The sequence below is a fragment of the Talpa europaea genome (genome assembly GCF_964194135.1).
Source record: "Talpa europaea genome assembly, chromosome: 15".
NCBI classification, from domain to species: Eukaryota; Metazoa; Chordata; class Mammalia; order Eulipotyphla; family Talpidae; genus Talpa; species Talpa europaea.
The window spans coordinates 41,593,118-41,614,117 of NC_140083.1; the positions used below are offsets into that span (position 1 = coordinate 41,593,118).

The window sequence follows — 21,000 nt, forward strand, 5'->3', positions numbered from 1 at the left end:
TTCTTCCAAAGTTATCATTTAGCATTTTAATGAATGATTTTAATTTATATGTTAAATTCCTAGAACATGAAAAACACCTGCACTCAAATGTAAACTATACAATGAGATTTGGAATTTTTAATATTCAGTATAGCACCCCTTTTGAATACAATTAAATAGATTTAAAAAAATTAAAACCAAACTATTACATAAGACATATGCTGGATATCACTAAATCTGACTTTCAAGTCTAAGAGTATTGGCCTTTCAATAAAAAACTAAAATTACAGAAAGACTATATCAATGAAAGAGTTAAGATTGTATGAAGAGCACATAGCAGGCAGTATCTTACTCAATGAGGAAATACAGGAAATATCAAATGAAGGTTACATGAGTATCAGAAAAAGATGGCCTGTTCTTCCCAACTATTTAAAGTGCCCAATACAATTAAATGAGAGAAAATAATTAAAGGCATAATATTTAGAAAAAATGTAAAATTACCCATAATTGTAAATGACATGCTAGTATCTTAAAAAAATTTCTTTCAATCAGTGATAAAATTAATGCAAAGAGTAAAATAATTGAGTAATACAGAGTATAAAAAATCAATTATTTAAGAAAAAATCAATTATTTAAAAAAATCAATAATTTTTATATAAATAAACGATAACCAATTAGAAGATATAACAGAAGAGAAAGCCACATTTACAACAGCAACATAATGTACTTAAGAATAAAGAAATTTTCAAAACCTATAAATGGAAAGTCTGAGACTCCTGAATGACACGAGAGGATGTGAATAGAAAGACTTTCATTGTCCTTGGATAGGTCAACTTGGTATCATCATCTTGTAGGTTGTCCTGAGGTAATTTATAAATGTAAAGCAACCTCCACCAAAAACCAGTCAAGCATTTTTCTGGAACTAAAACAGATACTACAGTTCATATAGAAGGCCAATCATAAAAGAATACCCAAGAAAACCTTGTAGGAAAAGAACAATGACAGGCAAATGGTGCTACCAACTATTAAAACATATAATATAAAGCCTCCATAATTAAAATATAGTTAGATACCATTTATTAATTCCCCAAATTGGTAAAACTCCAAAGTTGAACAATACCAGACAAGGCTCTCGGAAACCAGCAATTCTATATACTGCTGGTGGGAAAGAACAAAACAAAGGGAACTGGCACTATATAACAGACCATTTAACAAAATACATGCATTTATTCTTCAATTACTGCACCAACCCCCACTTCAGTAATTTATTCTGAAGATACATCTACAAAAATTTGAAATTAGGTTTGCATAATGTTACTAGATTTGCAGATGATTACTTGTACAGCAATATTTCCTATTGTAAACTACGGAAACAACCAAAATATCACTATGTAGAGGGTGGTTGAATAAACTAAGGTATCCACACAATGGACTACTATCCACTTGTATAAAAATTGGGTTTTATGAGCTTATGCAAAAGTGAAAAAAGGGTGGTGCAAAGGGTTAAATTGCAGCACTATGAAACTGCACAAGTTAGATCCCCAGGCAGGGAAGTGACCCACATGGTGCAGCAGACCTCTCCTGTCTTGCCACCTGCTTCCCTCAGCAGTGGATTTCAGTGCATCTGCCTGTTCTGCTCCCCACTCTGTCTCTAGTGAATCCTCTCACCCCCACCCCTGTTACCTCCATACCTCTGGCCTGCACTGTGGCTCTTATATGCATAAATAAATCTTAAAAAAATAAAAGTCAAGGGCCTCCCCGGTGGCGCAGCGGTTGAGCGCTGGGTTGCGAAGCTGCCCGCAGCCTCTGCAGCGCCGGTTCGATTCCCGGCTGCTCCCCGGCCACCAGAGGAGGGTCCCACATGGCACGCAGACCTCTCCTGCCGCCCGCTGCTCCCCTCAGCAGTGTACTTCGGTCCTTCTGCCTGCTCTGCTCCCCGCTCTGGCTCTGGTGAATTCTCTCACCCTCCCGCCACCCTCCCGCGCTTCTGACTGTACCCAGTGCATGTATAAACAAAAACAAACAAACAAACAAACAAACAAATAAATAAAACATGCCTCTATAAAAAAAAAAGCAAAAGTTTTAAAAAAAAAATAAAAATAAAAGTCAAAAAAGGCAAAAAAAAAAAAAGAGTAGGGCCTCCCCTGTGGCGCAGTGGGTTGAGCACAGCGCTGTGAAGCTGTCCACAGCCTCTGCAGCATGGGTTCGATTCCCAGCCAGCCAGGAAGATTCCCACATGGCATGTCAGACCACTCCTATCTCGCCCGCTGCTCCACTCGGCAATGGATTTCAGTGGATCTGCCTGTACTGCTCCCCACTCTGGCTCTGGTGAGTCCTCTCACCCTCCTGCGCCTCTGGCCTGTATCTAGCTCTTATATAAAAATAAATAAATCTTAAAAGAAAAAAAGAGTAAATTCTTCATTTTAAGAAGGGGAATTAAAAATGCACATATGTCTCTCCTTGTTTTTGCAAAAAGAAACACAGGAAGGATAATCGGAAACTAAGAAATTGGTTATCAACAGAACACAGGTGGAAATGGGACAGGTAAGGGAAGTATATGTATGTGTGTGTGTGTGTGTATATATATATATAAATATATATATGTATATCCTCCAAGTATATGTTTTCTTAAGTTTTGATTTTAGAATCTCAGTCTTTATACATATTTATAAATAAAATTAAAGAAATGAGGATGGATGAAACACAAAATTGAATACGAGTGGAATAAAACATTATTTTATAGTAGTCTAGGGAATTAAAATACCCAGAAAAATTCAATTATTGTGGATATAGCTTCAGTCTGAACACAGAAAGAACTGCAAATAATAAACATAACTCTACTTGGTAGACTTATTCCTTTATAGTGGTATGGGTATTAACAATTTGAGAAGTATTTTCAATGTGGGTAGTAAAGAGAGCTAAACAGAATGGAGGAAGGTAAGAAGAAACCCGTGCGGGTTGTAATTAGAAATAACAATTATAGCCTTATGTTTTTCAAATTATGTGTATAATTACACTTAAAATAATAATTCCTAGCTCTGTTCTCTGAAAGGGCCTAGAAGAAAAGAAAACCCACGTAACAATGAGCACTCCTACTACCCAGATCTTGGTTTCTAAATACCATTACACAGTAAAGGGGAGCAGGACTTCTTGGAAAACAGCTGACGCCAGAGTGAACCCTGAAAGATCTTATTTTGTCAAAAATCAAGGAAAGCTCAAAAACATGTTAAAAAGACACAGAAGCCAGCCTGAAAGGGTTTCTTCTGGCCAAATCGAAGCAGCAAAATGCATCAACAATAATATAATTCATCAAATAAATGTGAAAATGTTTTCCTTATTGCAGACCGTCACTAATAAATGGAGAAGGAATGATAGTTAGAAAACAAACACAACGCAGCCTTCATAATAACTGACTCAGGCTAAGAATTATCCATGGATTTTAAAAGTATTGGTTAAAAATATGATGGCGAGATATTTAAGGTCTCAATGTATGTCCCCACAAGTGCTTATCAACTACAAAAGAGAAAATGGAGATACCAAGAAATCACCTTCACAAAGAGAAAGTCAACTGTAATGGGACAAAACGACACCTGCCTCTTGCCAAAAATGCCTAACCTAAATCCAACCCTGACAAATAAGACAAATCCAGATTTTAGAAACTAGCAGACCGGTACCATTCATAGAGACATGTAATAATATAAGAGCATGGGTGGGTGAGGGTGGAGTGGGGGTGTGGACTGGGTATTGCTTTAAAAGGCATATTGGAGACAGGTGGGAAAATCTGCATACGGTCTTTATATTAAATAGTACAATTGTTTCCACATTACATTTTCTGAATTTGGGGCCTCCCTGGTGGCTCAAAGGGTTAGGATGCAACCTAAGAAGCTATCCCCAGCCACTGCAGTTCGAGATCAATCCCCGGCCAGGGAGCTACCCACATGGCACAGCAGACCTCTTTTGTCTTGCCCTCTTCTCCCCTCAGCAGTGGATTTCAGTCAATCCCCCTGTTCTGTTCCCCACTCTGTCTGTGGTGAATCCTCTCACCCCACGCACCTCTGGTCTACACCCCAGTTCTTGTATGCATAAATAAATCTTAAAATTTTTTTTTCTGAATTTGTTAATTTTACTTTTGCTACTAAGAATGTTTTTATTCTTATAGTCAGGAGTAAAGGGCATTATATCTGTAATGATATCAAGTGATTAAACAGTTGTAATAACAACTGTGTCTATATACCTATGGTCACAAAGAGAAAACTGTCAAGCAAATATGGCAAAATGGTAACAACTGGCTGACATAAATAAGGTGGAAGCATAAGTTCACATACAGGTAACAAAAAAAAAACCTAACTTAAAAAAAGAACACAAGGCAAAGAGAGAAAATGACAGGTTCTTTATTTCCCTCTCAAACAGATTTTGTGCTACTAGATTGAATTAATACAGCATAATGTAGAGCTACCTGGAAAAACTACTCAGAAAATCAGAAGTTTTGACTCTTTAATGTTATAAATTAAAAAGATTATACCAAACCATTTAAGCATTGTTGACCTATAACTGGTGAGAGCACTTGGAGATACGGTCTGTTACGGTACCAGCTACTGTTGATGAGGTTCTAAGTGGTCTGATCTGAGCTTCAGTACAGTGAAATTTCACTTAATCTATGACACATTATGGGAAATGCGATAAACCTGAACATTATTACTGACAAATTTAATTCAGCCCTATCTCTACAGTCCTACAACTTGGTAGTACTGCATAGGGCTCTAATGGATGGTCTCTTCTTTCCTATTTTAATAGAACGTTCTCACTGATCTTATGTATGATTTATTAACATTTTATTTCTTTAAAATTTAACCACTGGGCTACAAGAGGGACAAAATAAAATTTTATCTGAAAACACTTCACCTTGAAAGATGTGAATAATATATAACAACTTTTGCATACAGCAATTACTAAATGCTGTAAGAATTTACCAAGCATAATAGTAGGAACTCAAAAAGAGACAAGGATCATAGATGGTTGTCATATTTCACAAAAAGCTTTATATTCAAGCAATAGATTCTTATACAACTACTGAAATCCCGCTTCATAAAAAGCAACATTTTAGTTTGGTGTCATTATATGGTAAGGGAAAAAAGCATTTATTGATAGAAAAAATAAATATTTCCAGAACATAGATTACAGCCTATGATATTTAACAACTATAAATAAGGTAGAGTATATATAAGACAATGTTTTGTAAAATATTAATAAAGCAGGTCTACCACCAGGAAGGGAGGGAAAGCTGATCCCAAGGGGAGAAAGTTGACCTGAAAATATGTAAAATAAATTTTCCTAACTGGCAATTATGGCTAGCACTTAAGATTGAAAATCTGATACATAACCTACAGGTCAAACCCCCCAACCCCTTAAAAAAAAAAAAAAAAGGAGCCCATATGCTCAAGAATCTGAATGGTGTAAAGAAATTTTTTCTATATATTATTTTATCCGAGGTTAAATAAAAGCAATCACTTTTGAAATTTTAAACGATAAAAATAAAATCTAGCATAGGAAAAAAGTGGAGATAAATGGAGATAAACTCATTAAACAAAACAAGCTACCATGAGTTTTGTTATTTTTAGAGGCATTTATACAAGGTTAATTCCCTTAAGCAGAGAGAGACCAACAAAATTCTCAGAGAAAAAGCATTCAGTAAATTCCATAAAACAAATGGTATCCCATTTGGGGAATATTTTATAAAGTCCTATATATATTTTTAAAAATATAGACATAACCTTACTTTAATTTTTTTTTAATCCTAATTATCCAATTATCTGGTAAGTTCCAACTGGTAGTTCATTTACTCCCCCCCCTTTTTTCTGTAAACTGAAGCGAAGCCCTTGTTATCTTCCCCAGAGTCCAGAGGCAAAGTATAGGGCGTGTCCAAGCCCTGCTCAGAGATGACAGGTGCAGCTTGAGCGGGTGCCCCTAGACCAGATGTCACCTAGAGGTCTGTTCTGGAAGCAGCCCTGGCCAACATGTTGATGCCAAGTTAAATCAGTTATCTCAGCAACTAAATTGGTTTCATTACAATACTCAGATCAGCTGTTCTCAAAGGTCAGCGTTCTTCGGCATCACCTGGGGCCCACTTTTAAATTACTAATACCTGAAACCAATGATCACCCACAGTACTACCAAAGTGGAACAAGTGAACAGCACATGCCTCACGATTTGACGAAAAGCACGGCACTACCCATTAAGTGGACTAACATATTGAGCTTGAATGTACCAACCTTTTAGATCTAATCATTTTCAGGAAATACAGGAGAAACTGACATTAGAAGATTAACCAAATTCAGATATTAGGCTATTCTAAAGGACAAACAGCCCCACTATTTTAGCAAATCAATGGCACAGCAGGAAAAGGAAAGTGTTAAGAGAACATTTAGATAAAATATGCCAAACAACAAATTTCTTCCTGGGAGCCCACCACAAAGTGCCCTTGCAGTAAGCCCAGAGTAGACCCTGCACCTTGGCTTAAATACTGACAGAACAAGAATCTATCACTTGGGGCAACAATTCAAAAGGCGATGCTATTCCTCGATATCACCAAGAGATTTCAGTTCCAGCAATAGGTCATCGCAATGTGCAAAGTCAAGAGTACATGTATACGGGCCTCCCTGGTGGCGCAAGGGGTTAAGGCGCAGCCTGTGAAGCCGTCCACAGCCTCTACAGCACAAGTTCGATCCCCCGCCAGGGAGTTGCCCACATGGAGCGGCAGACCTCTCCTGTCGGCCCGCTGCTCCCCTCAGCAGTGTATTTCAGTCAGCCTGCCTGTTCTGTTCCCCACTCTGTCTCTGGTGATTCCTCTCACCTCCCGCACCTCTGGCCTATACCCCAGTTCTTGTATGCATAAACAAATAAATCTTTAAAAAAAAAAAAAAAGTACATATATGTTGTAGAAATGCATTAACTTCCAATTCACAACATGAGTATGTAAAAACTAAGCACAAATGAAATTTCTTTATGTTTTGAAACAGAAAAGGGGGGTAGGCTCTACTTTAATAATACAATTCTTGAAAAGCTTAATGAAATTCATAGGTAATCCGAATGCTACAGATGACAAATTTTCTCTAAACCATCTATTTAGCACCCCCATTGTTTTATTTCCTAAATGAATATATTAATAAATTTTATGATAGGTACCCAATACCCCTATCATACATGCATTTTTGATATACACAACATACACGAAAAAATATCTGAAAAAAGAAAGATCAACCTGCTTCCTTCCTTGGCTCTACCATGAATACTTGAACCAACCCAAGCTACTTATATTTATTTAAATTCAAATGCCAATACTTTCGCCTTTCAGAGAAAATATGCTTAATTTTCAAGCTATAAAATATTTAGATATTCTTTAATCCTAACATCTCCATTTTTAATTCCAGTAAGTTTGGCCATTAGAATAATGCCTACTTCTAAACACCTTTTACTACTATCTGCAATTCATGCTGTGACTTCTCAGTTGTCCAAATCATAGAACTGAAGCAATGCAGACTGTCCCAACTGACAATGGTTCAATCTACGATTTTATGACTTTCCTATGCTATGAAAACGATTCATCAGAAATCAAGGTTATACAACACTTCCTCTGGTGCTGGGCAGTGGTAGCAAGCTCATTAGCATTTTGGACTTATAACATTTTCAACTTATATTTCGAGTCAAGGAAGATCTGTACAATTATTTTATAGGCATATCCTATTTCAAGTAAAAGTAATTATGGCTGTACAAAACAATGCGGTCAATGATTCTGCTATAATTCTTTTGAGAGGCTTGTTTAAACAAATTTTAAAAACAGTTTTTTAAATAGAAATATCCTGCTAAGAAAAAGGAACTTTTAGTTGTAGTAATAAAAACACAGGGAAATAAAGAACATTTATTTGCTTTGAGCGGGGGCGTTGCTGGGGCTGGTATGGTAGTTTGAATAAAAATCTGCATTAAAAGAAAATTAAACCAAAAATATTAATTATAAATTGTTTTGTTGTAAAGAGTATCACGCCAATAAATGAAAAGCTGCCTGAACTTTAAGTCTCTATCATGGTCATAAATATTTTTTGGGTTTTGTGGTATTTGGAGTGGTATTAGAGGGCCTTCCTGGTGGTGCAAGGGGTTAAGTCACAGCACTATGAAGCTATCCGCAGCCACTGCAGCATGAGTTCGATCCCCGGGCAGGGAGCTACCCACATGGCGCAGCAGACCTCTCCTGACTCGCCCGCTGCTCCCCTCAGCAGTGGATTTCAGTCAATCTGCCTGTTCTGTTCCCCAGTTTGTCTCTGGTGAATCCTCTCACACACACCCCACACCCCTGGCCTGTACCCCAGTTCTTAAATGTATAAATAAATAAAGGTTTTTTTAAAAAAAAGTTTAAACAGTATAAAAACATTATTATGCATCTACAAGGGCATCTTTCCCCATTCTGGATCAATAAAGCCCAACTTTTCTTCTTCTATTTGAACTGCAATATTTCTTTACCTGTCATTCCCTGGCAATGAACACAAGTAATTATAACGTTCCCTAATCAAACAACTACTTAACTAATACTATTAATATAATTTTGCAGTTATTGTAAAGATATGTAAATAGGGCCACAAAAATATCTAAACATTTATTTACATCTCAAGAAATATACATATAATTACCTCTCATTTCTCCTTTTCCATATTTTAAAAACTTTCTTCCTCAGTCCTCAATTCTTTTTTTTTTTTTAAAGATTTATTTATTTATTTATACATACAAGCACTGGGTACAGCCAGAAGTGCAGGAGGGTGAGAGAATTCACCAGAAGCCAGAGCGGGGAGCACAGCAGGCAGAAGGACCGAAGTACACTGCTGAGGGGGGCAGCGGGCGGCAGGAGAGGTCTGCGAGCCATGTGGGACCCTCCTCGGGTGGCCGGGGAGCAGCCAGGGATTGAACCTGCGCTGCAGAGGCTGCGGGCAGCTTCGCAACCCAGCGCTCAACCGCTGCGCCACCGGGGAGGCCCCCTCAGTCCTCAATTCTATTAGCCCAGAGCTTTTCGCAAACTGTGTTCCATTAAATTCAGTACATATTCCTCAGACGTGGGTTTTTTACACAATTTACTATGAATGGGGGTAAAAATATAAGTAATGTTTCCCCAAATTGTCCAGACATCCACAACAAAAACAAATTGTCTAGACATGCACATCAACAAAACCAAGTCTCTAAGATGTACTGCAACACAGCAACCAAATTCAGCTTTGTTACTCAAATTCCTCAAATTCATTTTGCCTTTTTTCAAGGAAATACTAATATTTCTGGAAAATAGATGTTTTATATAGCACAAATTGGAAATTTCTCTTTAATTAATCCTAAAAACCAAAGAGCATGGTGGTGATGGTGGCAGCAGATCAAAGAAAGAGAAATAGACAGACTCTCCCCAACGTCCTTTAATTCCCAATTCCGCAAACTCCATTTTACCAATAAATTTTAGAAGGGTCTACTCCATTCTGGAAAAAGCCCAACAAGCAACCTTCATCAGATAATAATAAAAATTCTTGAATACTTAAAAATAAGCACTGAGTACTTGCTAACTGACAAATCTACGTCAACTCCAATGAATTAAGATGTTTTTCCTCCCTTTTCCAACTTCTAATATCATTCAAGTCGGGAATGTGAAAGACCCACAGTAATGACACACCTTTTTCTATCAAAGTCATGATGAACTTCACATACATCCCATCATGAAAATACTGACTCCACAACAGAGTCGAGACAGGATTATAAAAGAGCGCTCCTATTTAAAAACAAACACATTTGGTTAATAGCTAAGGCAGAAAATGCAAATGTAATAACAGCATATAAACATTTTTGGGAATTACAGTGAAGTTCTTAGTTTGCATTCTTCAGTGAAATGTGTATCATCAGTGGGCTCAGAAAAGCTGATACTTTGATCAGACTTTCAAACTTTTTCTACTTTCTACTCCTCTTTTCAACAAGTCTGCATGCCCTTTAAAATGGTAAGATTCTCAAAAGATATCAACATTAAATTAAAAATCAAATGAAAAATTAATTCAGATACAGGTGGTTCTTTCAGTCTCCATATTATTTTTATTTTCCTTTCTTTCTTTTTTTTTTTTTTAAAGATTTATTTATTTATTTATACAAGCATTGGGTACAGTCAAAAGCGCAGGAGGGTGAGAGAATTCACCAGAGCCAGAGCGGGGAGCAGAGCAAGTAGAAGGACCGAAGTACACTGCTGAGGGGAGCAGTGGGCGGCAGGAGAGGTCTGCGCGCCATGTGGGGCACTCCTCTGGTGGCCGGGGAGCAGCCGGGGATTGAACCGGCGCTGCAGAGGCTGCAGGCAGCTTCGCAACCCAGTGCTCAACCGCTGCGCCACCGGGGAAGCCCTTATTTTCCTTTCTTGAATAAGGAAGCAATTTCTCTGTCAGTTCTGTTTAGTAATTCACAAATTCAATGTATCACTTTATGTACTTATTACAGTTTTGAAGCATTCTTTTCACTTAGCCTAAGGAGAGTCATCATATACTTTATCTTAAAAGAAGTGACCTATGGGGGCCTCCCTGGTGGCGCAAGGGTTTGAGACATAACCTATGGAGCTTTTTGCAGCCACTGCTGCACAAGTTCAATCCCCAGCCAGGGAGCTACCCACATGGCGCAGCAGACCTCTCCTGACTCGCCCACTGCTCCCCTCAGCAGTGTACTTCAGTCAATCTGCCTGTTTTGTTCCCCACTCTGTCTCTGGTGAATTGTCTCACCTCCCCACCCCATACCTCTGGCCTGTACCTCAATTCTTGTATGCATAAATAAATAAATCTTTAAAAAAAAAAAAGGTTACAAATTCTTACCAGAAACAAGTAGTAAACTGCCAATGTTACCACCAAAACAGGCAAAAATAAAAAAAAGGTCACTGAGTAAATATGGAACACATTGGGTATAGACCTAGTTGGGCAAAAATTCAGGCCATGTGAATTTTCAATTATATTTTAATTTCTTAAAATTATTTATCACTATCAAACTGAATTCATAATAGACTAATTAAACGACTAAACACATGTGATGAACACAACTTTTTTGTCCCATTTATAAATGCCCCTAAAGCCCTTTTCTTACCACTTTAATTTCTCCATCTACAAAATGCAAGGACTTATACCTTATCCTTTTGTACTTAGCGGTATTCTAATAATAAACATTTGTGGACTATACTGACATGTACATGTCAAGAAAGGAACTATAGGAAAACAAAAGTACGCAGATATTCACAGATGACTAATATTCAATTTTTAACTGCAGTACATTTACATGTTATCAGTAGGGATCATATTTGTAGTTATAAAGACCAATGTTAAAAAACAAATAATCAACTGCATTTTCAATTTCAGACTTTGAGAAGTTTTTAGGCAAATCTACAATTGTCTCTTTGATACAATCAAACTTTTGGCAAGCAACTACACTCAAGTCTGTATAAATGAACATGAAAATGTGGGAATATATACATGGTCAAGCTACAGTTTGCTTTCCTTTATTTAAATGTCTGTGATATGAAAATACAAAATATTAGGCTAACAGTCATCCACCTAATTAATAAAAAAATTACAGAGGAATGTCAGCAAATTTACGCTTGTAGAGTAAATGAAAACTAACACATGTAATGACAGTCTTACAGTAGTCAAATGAAAAGGCAGTTCATATTAAGAAAATTATTCCATCTGTGATTTATTAAACACACTGCATTATCTGCTCATCAGAAACTATGATGTTCAATTCAATATAGCAAAGAGGGAACTTACAAAGTCACGTGATTACTATTTCTTACTAAAAAGAGGCACTCTTATGGTTAAATAACAGAATTACTATGAATGTTTGGCATCCTGTCTACCAGTTAAGATTTTTCAGAGTAAGGTGTAAAACCCTACAGAACACATGTCTTCTCCCTGTGCAGTCTTCTTATACCACCATGGAAAAAAAATATCCTGCAAGGTTGGCAGTCCCCAATTTTTGAACAGCATTATTACTTTTGTATTTCTTTACAAGCCATGCAAATCTTCACATGGTTTTATTTTCCAAAACAAATGCTTCAACATTTTTTCTAGTAGCCTAGTTACAACCCTACAAAAACAAACCTGGAGAGTGACATATGGAGGAAAAACAAGTTTAGCTAAGGACATAGTTCAAAAAAGCAGCTTCTAATAAACTGCATAAAGCTAAAATTGATTTGAGAACAACATAAATAGTTGTGAACAACCTTGAAATTATAGTTAAAAATAGCACTTATAAGTATACTCAATGGAGTCCAAAATAAAAATCAAAATATAAATAATATTTATATTAACTTTTGCAAAAAAAAAAAAAAAATTGGAATCTAGACATTTGACTGTGCTAAAAACCCTGCAAGTATGAATGCAAATTCTTCACAAGAACATACATCTCATGAACCAGATGTATCATACAGTACACCCTGGGATAGGAAACTTCAAGCTCTCAACCAATCCAATAAATATCAGGCATAACTATAAAATGTTAATTTTAAACAGTCTAAAGTCCAAATACTTCAAACCGATCACCAGAAAACTAGAATATATATTAACGGAATTCCTCTCCATTTTACAGGGCAATGAACAAATGAGCAAATGACGATCACCATGAATAAAAATTTCTCTACTTCCCACCACAGAAGCAAAGCAACAGCTTTTGAGGTTAACTTTGTTTTACTTTTTTTCACTTTAGCCCTTTATTTAAAAAACGTACTCTGATATACGTGCCATCACACATACACAAGAGATGAAAGTAACCATATTTGATATTTTCTAGACTTCTGTGTAATTCAAGAACTACTCCACAAAGTTTTGTGAACTCTTCAGCTTCAAGCCTGAAGTCAATCCAAGATAGCCAATAGGAAGTACACCTGTGCAATGACTGCATTTCCTAATCCAGAACGCTGAACACCACACAGAATAACCACATTTGGATATTGTATCTGGAGCAATGATAAATGCCAACCTCAAATTATGCAGAAGCTACATTACCTACAAAAGGCTATCCTAGAATAGCATTATTTAAAAGCAACAAACATGAAAAACATTACTTTAACTTAGAATAACCAACCAAAGACCTTGTATGAACAAGCAAACATTAAAAATAAAAGACCCTATAATCAGTTACAATGTGCAAATATTCCTAGAAGAAAAACTGGAAAAGTAAAGCTGAATCACAAGTTCTACGCTCTAAATTGAATCACTTATCAACTAAGTAAGAAATCTATTTTATCAGATGAGCAGACGAAAAAGAAGGATGAAAGAATCCAAATCATAGTGTTCTATTTTATAGCATCCCTAGTTTTCCTAAGCATATCATAATCCTTTTAAACGTTTAAAAGTTTCTCAAAAACACAAAATGAAATTATCATAACAATTCTGGTCACCTGAGGCATCAACTTGTTATAATATGTAAAAATATTCTGAGATTCGGTCCAAAAGAGAGGTTTCTATTTTTTTTTTTTATTCCTAAAGTCAGAATTTCAAAAGGCAAAGGAGTTTCCAAAACAAAGAAAAAATTTTCCCAAGGGATACAAAGTTTCATGGACTATCTTTAACTCTTAGCAGCATCACCTCTCTGCCCCTCGCTGGCTCGCTGGCTATCAAGCAATCAATAACAATGTCACAAAAGAATGTTTACCACGATGGGGGGGGGCCCCCCCGCGCTGGTTGGAGTGTCACCTGTAATGATCCTGCAGGAAAAATGTAAACAATCCCAAAGTAGGTGAGGGGAAACTTTCCCCTTCCTCCAATCTCACTTTGTACCTATTTAACGTTTCTCACATTGAAATGGACAGAGATCAGAAACCTGGTCAGGGTGGCTGGGTTTTTTTTTTTTTTTTTGGTTGGCGGGTTGGTGGGCTAAAACCAAATCCCCCCATCAGTACCCTATTTCCACAAGACATAGAAAGAGGCACCACTACTCACCGCAAGTAATACTGTTTTAAAGCAAAGGCAGCATTAGAACAACTTCTGGGAAAGTTGAACTCTTCCACGATTTCTCCCCACTGGTTCTTCTCAGAAACCTGTTAAAAACACAGCCACACTCGTCTCAAAGTGCACAATCCAAGAAAAGTCCAAGCCAACCGTGAGCCGAAGACCCATTCTACAGAGAACAGCAGCCACCGCCAGCATCAGTGGGTGTTTGGGATCGATCCGCGAGAGTTACCCGGCAGGGGCGGCCCGGATCGCGGGGTTCCCGCCCCCGGGGGCCGAGTTTTCCCCGCACATGTTTTGTTTGGGGGGCGAGGGGGTGGTGGTGGTGGGTTTGTTTTGTTTTTGAAGCCCGGACAATAACCAATCGCAAGTCCCTCTGTCGCCCCCTTTTAAATCTCTACGCGGTCCGTTTACACGAAAAAAAAAAAAAAAAAAGTTCAAAAGGATCAATACTGTTCCGGACAGCGACGTCGGCAGGTTCTGGGGGGGCCGGGGCCGGGGCCGCTTCGGATCCCTCTCCCAGCTCTATCCATCTCCATAGGCCCTTCTTTGAGGCCTACAGCTTCTGCCTAGCCTTGAAGCCTAAGATGGCTATTTGGAGACAGGTCCTGGTTTCTTTTGTTAGCGGTAGAAACCGAGGGCGACGGGGCCGAGGCTGTGCCCCCGACTGCCGGGATCATTTCGCAGCCGATTATCGATGTTAAACCTGCCCGCGCTAATTTTGAGTTGCACGAAAACTGCTCTCAGAGTGTGTGTGTCTCGGGGCTAGAGCGGCAGCGGCGGCAGCGCAGCCGAGCGGGCGGGCGGCGCGGGGCGGCGCGGGGCGGCGCGGGGCTCGGCGGGCGCCCCGCACGCCGCACCCCCGCCGAGGCGCTCGGCCCCGCGGGCCGCCGGGCACCGGGCCGGGCGCGAGCCGCCGGGGCCGCCCGCCGCCGAGCCCCGCGCCGCCGCGCGCACGCGAGCACCAGGCCGAAAACAGCCCGCCGCGTCCGCCTCCGAGCCCGCGGCGCCGGGGAGCGCGCCCGGGGCCCCCGCCGGCCGCCCCCCGGGCCCGGGCGCCCGCCGCGGGGTCGGGGGCGACTTTCCGGCGGAGGCCGGCGGGAGGGAGAGCCCGACCCAAACTTCCACTCACCTTCGCGAAGCCGCCCAAAGTAGTGACTCTGGTGTAGAGACCGTGCAGATCCAGCTCCTTCCCACCCACCGCGGGGATCTTCTTGAACGGCGACCTGCGGGAGCGAGAGAGCCCGCACTTGTCACCGGACCCCGCGCCGCCCGCGCCCGCCGCCCCGGCCCGCCGGCCGCCCCCCCGGCCGCCTCTCACCCGCGGCTGTGGTGGAACTGCCGCAGCTCGTCCAGGAACGCGAGCCCCTTCCTCCGCTCGTCCGGCGGCGCCTTCCCCGTCGAGTTGGCCATAATCGGTCGCAGGAGGCCTCTCGGAAACCCGGATCGGCGTTTTAGAAGCGCCCCCCGCGCCCTGCGCCTCCTACCAGCGCCCGGAGCCCATTCCTCGGCCGGCGGCGGCGGGGCTCAGTCATGGGCCGGCGGTGGCGGCGGCGGCGGCGGCGGCGGCGGCGCAGGGAGGAGGGCGGGAGGGGGAGGAGGAGGAGGAGGAGGGGAGGGCGGCAGCGCGGCCGGGGGGAGCGCGGCCGGGAGGGAGGGGAATTTCGAAAAAAGTTGAAAGAAATCCGAGCGAAACTAGAGGGGCAGGCGACGGCCGGATCGCGCGGAGCCGCGGGGCGAGCGCGGCCCCCACCCCTTCCTCCCCGCCCTCCCCGCGGCCGGGCTCCCGCCGGCCTCTCAGCGCCGCCGGCCCGGGCGGCTCCGCCTGGGGACGCGATTCAACATGGTGCCGCGGCCGGGGCGCGCGGCCGGGCGGGCGAGGGGCGGGCGGCGGGCGGCGAGGGGCGAGGGGCCGGGGCGGCCAGAGGCCCGGAGTTTGGCGGCCGCGGCGGCGGCGGCGGCGGCGGCGGCGGCGGCGGGGCTGGGGCAGGCGGGGCTGGGGGTGGGGAGGGGGAGGTCTGTGTGGTGGTTTGTGGAGAGCGGGCGCCGGCGCGGGTTCCGGCCGCGGCTCCGCGGGGCCTCGCACACATTCACGCGCGGCCTGGGCCGCCGCGGCCGGGCGTCCCCGGCTGAAGGCACGGGCGGCCGCCGAGCCGCTGCGCGCCGCCCGGCCGCGTCCCTCCCGCCGGCCTCGCTCTCGGCCGCCGCCGGCGCCGCCGCCACGGCTCGGCCGCCGGCGCGGCACAGCGACCCCCGAGGGCCGGCCGCGGCACTGCGCCCGGCTCCACACCGCCCGGCGGCTCCTCGCGGGGAACAATAGACTCGGCTCGCGGCTTAGGGTTCATCTGCAATGTGCCGCACATTTCACACGCACACAAAGCCAGCGGGGAGGGGGCGGCGCGGGGAAACGGCCACTACCGGTTGTTCCAGGGTTAGGGGTGGAGGCGATGTTCGCGTCCCAGACCCGGCTGTTGGCGTCGCCGCCTCCGTGTCCCCGCCCGCCGCCCGGCCCGGCGCGGCGCGGGGAATGGGGCGACCTCGCCGGGGCCGGGGCTCAGCCCCGCGGCGCTCGCGGACCCGGGGCGAGGCCACTCGGGACTCGGGCCCCCGGGCCTGGAGGGACGGGCGCTGGCAGCCTCGGCTAGGACTCTGGGGCCTGGTCGGCGCGTCGGGCGTGAACGATCCGCCGCCGAACTCGAGCCAACTGTGGATTCCACGCCGTGCGGACCGTCCGGGTCGTGTGGAGGCGGCGGCGCTCCTCACTCCTGCGGCCCCGGCCGGGCTTCACGTGCAAACGAGACGCTTCGACGCCGAGTTATGCTCACAGTAACGAGGCTGGGGAGGGACAGCCCTGCACTCTGGTCATGGGCGCGTTGACATGTTTCTACCAAGGGATCTGAGCGCGAGGTGCGCTGCAAGGTGGGATCAAGCCTGGCGTCCCCCTGCTTTCCGCCAGCGCCTGCAGTGTGGGAAGGTTCACCAGAACCTTCCGTGGGAGCGGACGTCTCAATAAACGCCCCCTTTGTTTGCACTGACGAGAGGTCGGGCCTGTGGAGCCCTCGCCTCAAGTGCTCACTAAGCGCCCCCGTCGGGGAAGCCGCCTATTATTCCCATGTCAGTGGTGACCAATCCAGGCCCAGGGGCTGCCTGGCCCAAGGTCACCGAGCAGTCGAGTCAGGACGGGCGGCCGTGGCCGTGGGGGCTCCCACAGGGGCCTTTCTGGGGGGTGGGGTGGGGGTTATGTAACGTCGGACGGCGCGCTTCCGGTGCTCGCTCGAGGAAACGGGTTTATTTCCCGAGGAGTTTGTGTCTCAAACGGGGTCGGCGTGAGGCTGTGGCTGGAAGTTCCGGACGCGAGGGCCAGGGCCGGCCAACGACGCCGCGAGGGGCGGAGACCGGCCGGGCGCGGGGGCAGACGCCGGGCGGCCGCGGGAGGCCGGGGCGGGCGGGGGCCCGGGTCCGTGCGCCCTGCCCCCACGGGCCTCCTAGGGGTGGTGGAAATGTGGGCCGCGGAGTAGCGCGGCCCGGCTGTGCGGATTCCCTGAGCGCCGCACTTGCGCACAGCCCCTTACGTAACTGTCAGCGCCGGGGATTCCCTAGAGGGGGTCATTCTCTTCAACCATTACACACACCCCGGGCTGCCGCCGCCGCCTCACAAAATGGCGGCGCCCATGGAGGAAACAGCGGCCGCCTCCTCGGCCCCATTTTGTGGGAGGTGAGAGATCTGTCAACATGGGATACCTCCGCCGAGGACGCCGCCGCGCTGGGAAATGTCGCTTCGGGGCTGCAGCCGAGGGGCAGCGCGTTCGATGGGAAGTGCCGGCCGCTGAGCTTTAAATTTTTTCCCCCTTTGCTCCGAAGAAGCCGCCGGGTGATCGTCGCCGCGGGGAGCTGCGGCCGGCGGCGCGGTGGCTGCCCGCGGCGGTGGGTGACTCGGTGCTTCCTCCGCGCGCCCGCCGGCGGCTGCGGCCTCGCTGGGGCTCCGCGCGCACGGCGGGCCCCGCGGCACCGAGTCTGGGCGGCGGCCCCGCCGCGCCGCTACTTCCCGGCTGTTTCTGGGACCGGAGGGCACGGACCCGTCGGGGCCCTCGTCGGAGTCGGACGAGCCGGGAGCTGCTGCCGGAGCGGGCGGGCCTCCCGGTGCGGGCGGCCGCAACCGGGCCCCGGACGGTGCTGGGGGGCAGCAGTGGGCCCGGAGGCGTCGGCGCTGAAATCGTCGCGTCCTGTCCGGACCTGGGGTTGTGTGTTAACGGGGTCTCGGGTGAAAGGTTAGGACGTCTTTTCTGGGAGCCCAAGCCTGGTGGTCTCACTTCTAATTGGAAGAGGAGGATGGGAGAGGTGACAGGACATTTCATGTTGATGTTTTCCAAGGGGGGTTGGCCACGTTGAAGCCACTGTTTGGTATTCAGATGTGGGTTTGCACCCACACATGCCTGTACGGTGGTGTGTTTTGCTTTTTTCGGTGCAGATAGGAAGGCTTAAGACTGGGAGTGGGATGCTGACGTTTAAATGCTTTATTTAAAAAATGTAAGATGGGATGAAGCTGGAGAATTGATCGGAAAAAAGGGCTTTTCTGCAGAAGAAACTGTCATCTTCAAAATGGAGTCAGGGATATCTGATAAAATGTAAATTACACTTTGGATATGCCTTAGGCAAAGAAAAGCCAGAAAACTTGCTGTTTATTGCATAACTGCGTAGTACAACTTCTTCAAAACTAGAAAAATAAATGGCAAGGGAAGGGAAGCTATTAACGGTATTTGCTCTTAGGCATGTTAGAGTTTAAAGAAAGGAGATTATCTGGTGAAAGTTAAATATGAATTACACGAATTATTTAAACTTTTTTGTTGCAGCAGACGTATTTCCGTGCTTTTAAGAAAAAATAATTTAGCTGTTTTGTTTATGTTGGTTTGACTGATAATTTCCTCATGGTGCAAATCTGCATTTTTTTTGGAAGGCTGCACCTCAGTCAGTTCCATGCCCCATCTCCTGCCGCACCCGGTTGCTATTCTGGCATGTGGGTTACCGAGATAGAGTTTTTGGTCCTTCCTGTTTCTACTGATGTCCTTTACATTTAATAAATTTAGTTACCTCTAATCGGTGCGTATCCTTTGCGAGAATACCCATCTTAGCACCCAAGTGCCCAGAGAATTTTTTTTTTAATGGAATTGCACGAATAGTAATCCCCCTGCCTAGTATTACATTTCTTTGTACCATATTGCATTTCCTATAGTGGGCAGCATAGAGCAGGTGGAGACTGAAAAAACGTAGCTATGCAAATACTTTTACAATAGTTATTAATTTGATGAGATATAAAATGAAATGTAGTTCATAGTTTTCAAGAATTCCTATTCAAATGACCAATAACTGAAAATTGTTGGAACTCCATTTGTAGGGCTTGCCGTTGTGATAAGAAATATTGACAAGTCCTTTTTGATGTGGAAAAAAAAAATGCGAAGCCTCATTTTAATAGTCACTGCAAGCCCTGAATATTGTAATTAGGTTTCTGTTCTCTGCTCCATATCAATATTATTTAATCAAGAAATTGTGATGTTTCTAAAATAATTTGCTCATTCAAGTAAGCTTTAAAAAACTTAACACACATTTAGGATTTCCAGATCAAGCCTGTGGGGTATATGATTACAATAGCTGAAAGAAATAATTGAAGAAATTATATATCCATTCGAGGAATTTTGGATTTCAGGTTACTCAGGTTTCAAAAATTGGTTGAACTATTGAACTTCGGTTTATTCGTCTTTAAAGGTCTTAAGAAACCATTGATAAGATGGGGGAATACTTTCACTACTTGCTGCGTTTGCAGTATTTTAAGATATATTGCAAAAATTAATGAAGTATTTATCTTCTGCTGTTACTTTTTTGTGTGGGCAAACTTGTTTTAGTTGTAATTTGATTACAGTGTCAAATAATAAATGAGGCCTTTTCTTCAGATGGTGATTCTTAAGGAGTACTGGTAAATAAGCTTTTAAAAAGTGAGAAAATAGTTTATTCTTCTGCAGATTAGGGTAATTGTAATGTAGATGTTCTGAATTTGTCCCTAAGGAATTTGTCCCGAAGGCATTTGATAGCATTTGGGGATTTTTTTTGTTTTGTTTATTTAAATAGATTGTAGAAGTTATATTTTTTACTTAACTCTAATACATTTTATTTAAGAAGTGAAATTTACAACTAAAAAAGACCTTTCAGTAATATTTAGCTAAAAAATTAAATATTAGCCAATTATAAGAGTCTTTGGGGAAACATTCCCAAATGTGCTTTTGATAGGAAATTGGGCCCATTAAGTTGTTTATAGAATCTTGAATTTTAAAAGTTGTTATGGATTTGAGGTGTTAACGTTTTGTATTCTTATTTCATCTGTTTCCATCACTGAAAAGTAGACTCCAACTAGGCTTATTATAGTATAATTTCAGTTTATATTTGCTTGCCGCTTTGTAGTATTTAATACCTTTTAATACATGGTGAGCATAAATACTAAACCAAGGAAATATTTCTTCTCATCAATGCAGATCACTAAATCATTGAGTAAATATTTATTGAGTGCCTATTTTGGGCAAGAGGTGGGGGAAGAGAAATTGATTTAGCCCTCAAGGAAATTATACTCCGTTATTTGATTTTTCTTTACTAGCTTTAAAATATTGATAGTATATTCACACCATAGGCTTCTAATTTTTAATACTTAAGCAGTATCTTTAGCATGGAGTCAAATTCAAAATTTTTGTTTAAAATAGAGACAATAAAATATAATTATGTACCAAACAGCCTTGCGTTAGTATTTGGATCAATATTAGTATTAGTGTTAAAGTGCTGTAAAAATATTAATAGCTTTAAATCACATTCTTTGAAAACTCAACTTCAAAAAATAGGATTCCAGTAATTAACTTTTTATTATGGGAAAAGCAAGGGGATGGTCAGTGAATGTAAAAAATATACTACTGTGGGCCTCCCCAGGTGGCGCAGCGGTTGAGCGCTGCCTCTGCAGCACCGGTTAGTTCCCCGGCCGTCGGCGAGGGTCCCACAAAAT

General features: G+C 43.6%; 1 protein-coding gene across 1 annotated transcript in view; it reads right to left on the reverse strand.

The window, feature by feature from the left end:
- Nucleotides 1-15,377, reverse strand: part of ARID2 (AT-rich interaction domain 2) — a gene marked incomplete at both ends in the record, with an annotated part of 141,801 nt that extends 126,424 nt beyond the window's left edge. The window contains 3 exons of the mRNA XM_084255916.1: nucleotides 13,956-14,053; nucleotides 15,097-15,190; nucleotides 15,286-15,377. Of these exons, the coding sequence (XP_084112042.1) occupies nucleotides 13,956-14,053; nucleotides 15,097-15,190; nucleotides 15,286-15,377 (284 nt within the window). The remainder of the gene's footprint in view (nucleotides 1-13,955; nucleotides 14,054-15,096; nucleotides 15,191-15,285) is intronic.
- Nucleotides 15,378-21,000: the final 5,623 nt, after the last annotated feature.